This window comes from Corylus avellana, chromosome ca4, assembly GCF_901000735.1.
Source record: "Corylus avellana chromosome ca4, CavTom2PMs-1.0".
NCBI lineage: Eukaryota > Viridiplantae > Streptophyta > Magnoliopsida > Fagales > Betulaceae > Corylus > Corylus avellana.
This window is the reverse complement of record NC_081544.1, coordinates 6,922,585-6,928,009: the sequence shown is the minus strand read 5'-3', so window position 1 is coordinate 6,928,009 and position 5,425 is coordinate 6,922,585. Positions and strand designations below refer to the sequence as shown.

The following is a 5,425-nucleotide window of genomic DNA, read 5'->3' as shown; positions in this document are numbered from 1 at the left end:
TGTCACACCACAATGTAGGAGGAGATGGTAGTAAAATATGAAGATCTTTGAGTAACATTCGAAGCCAATAGATCTCAGCAGTAGCAACTACCATAGCCCGATACTCAGCCTCGGTGCTTGAACGAGCAACCACTGATTGCTTCTTGGCACACCAAGACACTAGACAAGGGCCAAGAAAAATACCAAATCCCGTAGTAGAGCGACGACTATCCGGATCACCAGCCCAATCTGAATCACAAAATGCTTCTAAGCAAAGCGGGCCTTTGCGAAAAAACAAGCCATGATCTATACTTCCTTTAAGGTAGCGTAAAACTCGCTTAGCTGCCATCCAATGAACCGTGGTTGGAGAGTGCATAAATTGACATAGTTGATTTACTGGGTAGGAGAGATCTGGCCGAGTGATAGTGCAATATTGTAAGGCACCAATGACTTGGCGATAGATAGCAGTGTCAACTTCAGAGAGAGGATCACCATCTTGTGCTGAGAGTTTAGAACCAGACACCGTAGGAGCTGCATATGGCTTGGCACCAACCATTTTTGACTTGTGCAATAATTCCTTGATGTATTTGGATTGCCGTAAATGTAGACCAGTAGAATCACGAATTGCTTGTGTTCCTAAGAAAAAGCCAAGATCACCTAGGTCTTTCATAGCAAAAACACCTTGTAGCTGGTTAATGACAGAAAAGATTGCGGGTTTGCTAGTTCCTGTAATCAAAATATCATCCACATATACTAATACATATAATGTTGCATTAGTAGTATGATAGATAAAAAGAGATGTATCTACTTCAGAGGAATAAAAACCAATTTCAAACAATGCTTGAGAAAGTCGAGTAAACCAGGCCCGGGGTGCTTGTTTAAGGCCATAGATAGCCTTGTGTAGATGACAAACAAAGTCTGGATGAGAGGCATCCACAAAACCTCGAGGTTGTTCCATAAAAACATCTTCTGCTAGATGACCATGAAGAAACGCATTTGAAACATCCAACTGACGAATGCACCAATCAAAATGAACAGCCAAAGTTAATACCACACGGATTGTAGCGGGCTTAATTACAGGGCTGAATGTCTCTGTAAAATCAATCCCACTTCTCTGATCAAATCCCTTAGCAACAAGTCTTGCTTTGAACCTTTCAATAGAGCCATCTTGTTTACGTTTGATCTTGTAAACCCACTTATTGCGAACAATATTCTGATGTAGAGGTCGTGGGCATAAAGACCATGTGCCATTAGCAAGAAGAGCATCAAACTCACAACCCATAGCAGCCCTCCATTCGGGTGATGACACTGCTTGTGTGTAACAACTAGGTTCAACATATTGTAAAACACTAGAGAAGGCTTGGAGTGGGTGTTTGGTGGAGTAAAGAGCTGTGTAGTCGGGAAAGGATTTTGGCTTAAGATTTCCTGTTTTTGTTCGAGTGATCATAGGATGAGAGGGGGACGGACTGATAGGCATAGAGAGGATCTGGGTATTGGCAAGAATAGGTTCCATGTTGTCAATAATGGGTGCAGTGCTGGCAGATGAGACCAAGGGAACACATGGGGTTGTGGACAAAGCAGGTGCAGCAGTGTGTGCAGATCCGTGAGATGTTGACATGGGCTGTATTGCATTAGAAGAAGCCAAATCTTGGCTGGAAAAATCAGCTACAGGTCCGTGAGATGTGGTATGGGGAGATGTGTGATCATTCATGAGTTGTAAAGCATCAAGTGGGGCCAAAGGTAGACATGGGTTAGTGGAAATACTAGGCATGGCTGGTGGTGATGCATGGTGAGGTGCAATAGGAGAAGCCATGTGAGTATGGGAAGGAGACAAAGGCTGTGTGTCAGAGGGTGATAAATGAGATATTGAATTAATATCAACAAAAGGGATAGTAGAAGGAATACCTGATGGACGTGCTGGAGCAGGCAGGGATGAAGAGACCTCCACCTTGGCTGGAAAATTCATCTCATCAAACACTACATGTCGTGTGATAAATACTTTGTTAGTATGTGGATCAAGACAACAGTAACCCTTGAAGTGAGATCCATATCCTAAGAAAATACATTTCTTGCTTCTAAACATAAGTTTATGAGAGTTGTAAGGTCTTAATAATGGATAACAGGAGCAACCAAAGGTTCTAAGACTAGAGTAGTCAGGTGCTTGATTAAATAAAACTGAAAAGGGAGAACAATTGTTGAGCACAATGGTAGGTAACCTATTAATCAAAAATATGGCAGTAAGAAAGGAATCTACCCAAAATGTTTTAGACAGACCAGATTGGGCTAGCATAGCAAGACCCATCTCCACAACATGGCGATGTTTCCTTTCAGCAAGCCCATTTTGTTGAGCTGTATAAGGACAACTTATGCGATGAGTGATACCATTTGATTCTAAGAGAGATTTGAATTGATTGGAAACAAATTCACCACCACCATCAGATTGGAATTGCTTAATTCTTGACGAAAATAAATTTTCCACTAATGTTTTGAATTTCATAAATGAAATAAATACATCAGCTTTGGAATATAATGGATATAACCAAGAAAACCTAGAAAAATCATCAATAAAAATTACATAATACTTATAACCTTCTAAGGAAACTATAGGGGAACTCCACACGTCACTGTGAATCAGCTGAAGTGGTGCAGATGAGACCCTTGAAGATAAAGAAAAAGGAAGTTGCTTGCTTTTGCCAAGTTGGCAAGGCTCACAAAACTCTTTATTATGTAAAGATCCAAAAACTGGTAGGTGATGTTGACTAAGAATGCAACGAACGATTGAAGAAGAGGGATGACCAAGTCTTAAGTGCCACACACTAGCAGAGGCTTTAACACCAAGCATGGCTATGTGAATCTGAGATTTATTACGAGCCGCCTTAGTGGTGTTGATGGGATAGAGGCCACCTTCACTCCGAACTTCCAGCAGGGTTATGCCCGTGTTTTTGTCCTTTATAAAATAATGAGTGTCAGATAAAATAAAGAAGCACTTATTATCTTTACAAAACTGATTGATGGACAAAAGGTTGGCAATGGCTGTAGGGCAATGATAAACACGAGATAAATGTAAGGTTGAAGTAGGAGTTTTAAAGGAGAGAGAACCAGTGTTTTTAATTTGCAAACCTGAGCCGTTACCCACAGCAATAGAGTCAGACCCGTCATAGGGTTCAGTGAGTTTAAGCTTCTCAAGCGCCGGCGTAAGGTGAAGATTAGCTGCACTGTCAGCAAACCATGGAGAGTCATCATCAGGATGGGTAGTAGCATGGGCAGCCATTGCAGCTAGTTGTGCTGGAGGATGACGACCTTGGTAGGCATAATCCATGCGATGGAAACAATCCAGTGCCATGTGACTCGTTTTACCACAGATTTGGCAAGGTGGACGAGATTGTGGAGTGGTAGGGGTGGCTTGTGATGTGGGACCACGTGACATATGCGGAACAAAAGGCTTCCTTGGATAATTGTTGCGGAATGGAGGACGCCGCTTCTTGGAGGAAGGAGAGTTGGATGCTTTGTTGGAGAAAAATGCTACAGACGTGTCAGGGAGCACATGTTGTTGTTGGGCATGTAAAAGATGCTCAAAAGAGAGAAGCTCTCCTTGAAATTCTGCAAAAGACAAGGGACCAGCACGTGATGCACAAGAATAGTTAAGGACAAAAGGGTTGTAGATGGGATGAAGTCCATTCATTATATATGTGATAAAGTCTCCATCAGTAACTTGCTGTCCAACAGCAGCAAGGTTGTTAATTAGAAGTTGGGCTGAATCCATGAATGCAGTACACGTTTGGTTCCCTTGTTGGAGCATCTGTAATTCACGTCTGATTTGGGCAATCCGGGTTCTTGAATGAGAAGCAAACCGGGTAGTCAAAAGTTTCCACACCTCATGGGAGGTGCGGAGGCCATAAACAGCAGACAACACAGACTCAGAGAGTGTAGAGTTGATCCAACCAAGGATGGACTGATCCTTCTTAACCCAAAGGGAATAATCAGGATTAATAGTTGGCTCTTCCTTATCAGAGGATGCAGGAAGATGTGTTGGTGGGCACGGTTCTTTACCATCAACGATACCCATCAACTCATTGGCCCTAAGAACAGGCTCAATTTGAGTTAGCCATTGAATGTAGTTACCACGATCTAGTTTAACATAAACTAGATGAGAGACGTTAGGAAACGTGTATGAAGCAGCCGTCATTTTGGAAGCCATTGGATCGAATAAGAGTGAGATTTTAGAGGAGCTCTGATACCATGAAATAATTTGTAAGTGCTTTAGGTTTGAATACCTAAACAGCACACTATTACGTTTATTATATAGAGTAACGTACAGTTTGAATTCTATATAATCTATACAAGAGAATTGGAACGTGATACTAGAGTCCTACTTAGAATACAGCATTATCTCTTAGAATATAAGATAAATGAAGAGATAAATATATATAAGGAGATAATATAGAAGATAAATATTATCTCCTTCTTGATCTTGATTCTTCTTGTGGCTTATCTTTGAAGTGGTCTTCTCTAATATGGTCTTTATCTCTAACATTCTCTTCCTTTCGGTGAGAGTAAGCAGGCGAGTCTTCTTGGACATTTGAGTGCGCACGGGAGACATGAATATGGGAGACACAGTGGAGGAACTGACTGAGTTATGGGGAAACTTCACCCTTAGGGAGGAGGAAAGTGTGGATGTTGATGTTGGAGAGGATGAAACTGCTGAGTTTGTGGAGAGGGGAAAATCGTGTGTTGTGGGGAAACTTTTGCTGGACAGGAACGTAAGCAAGGAGGTTGTAAAGGCTTATATGATTAGAGCTTGGCATTTACAAGGGAGGGTCATCTTCAAAGTGTTGGGATCTAATATGTTTCTCATAGACTTTGAGCATTCGTGGGAGATGGATAGAATTATGGAGGGCCGGCCTTGGACCTTCAATGGGTTTTTGTTTTCACTGGTGGAATATGACGGCCTGTCATCTCCATTTGATCTGGATTTTGACAAGGCAGCCTTCTGGGTGAGGATGTTCAAACTCCCCCTGGCTTGTATGGGGAGGGAATTTGGACAAAGACTTGGATCTACTGTGGGTTTGGTGGATGATGTAGATGTGGCAGAAGATGGTGTGGGATGGGGAGAGTTTTTGAGGGTCAGGATTGTTCTGGATCTCTCAAAACCTCTATCCAGGGGACGTACATTGAAGTTGAAGAATAAGTCGATTTGGGTGCCGTTCCAGTATGAGAAAATTCCCAAGTATTGTTTTCATTATGGTGTAATCTGGCATGGGAGGAATGGATGCACTAATCCGGGAGGTAAGAGATATTACGGTGGTTCTCAACCGACCGAGTATGGACCATGGTTGCGTGTGACGTCGCCCAAGAGGAGGTTTGGTGGGAAAGGGGGTTACGCCCAGAGTAGACCGAAGGAGTACTCAAGTGCACCTTCGAGTCATACTTCATGGCGGGGGACGGG

The 5,425-nt window shown here is 42.5% G+C and overlaps 1 protein-coding gene across 1 annotated transcript; it reads right to left on the bottom strand.

Annotated features, from left to right (window-relative positions):
* Nucleotides 1–2,202: 2,202 nt before the first annotated feature.
* Nucleotides 2,203–3,445, bottom strand: LOC132179437 (uncharacterized). The gene is made up of 2 exons (XM_059592165.1): nt 3,100–3,445; nt 2,203–2,926 (listed from the first exon to the last, which is right to left on the bottom strand). Exons 1-2 carry the CDS (start codon nt 3,404–3,406, stop codon nt 2,886–2,888), a joined length of 348 nt encoding a protein of 115 aa, XP_059448148.1. The 5' UTR covers nt 3,407–3,445; the 3' UTR covers nt 2,203–2,885.
* Between the last annotated feature and the right edge of the window lie 1,980 nt (nt 3,446–5,425).

What these genes read in the sequence shown, in the direction of transcription:
- LOC132179437 (XM_059592165.1), bottom strand. Translation starts at nt 3,406, where the DNA reads ATGTCACGTGGTCCCACATCACAAGCCACCCCTACCACTCCACAATCT. An exon ending in TGCTGTGGGTAACGGCTCAG is followed by an intron (nt 2,927 to 3,099) that starts GTTTGCAAATTA and finishes TATTTTATAAAG; the next exon opens with GACAAAAACACGGGCATAAC.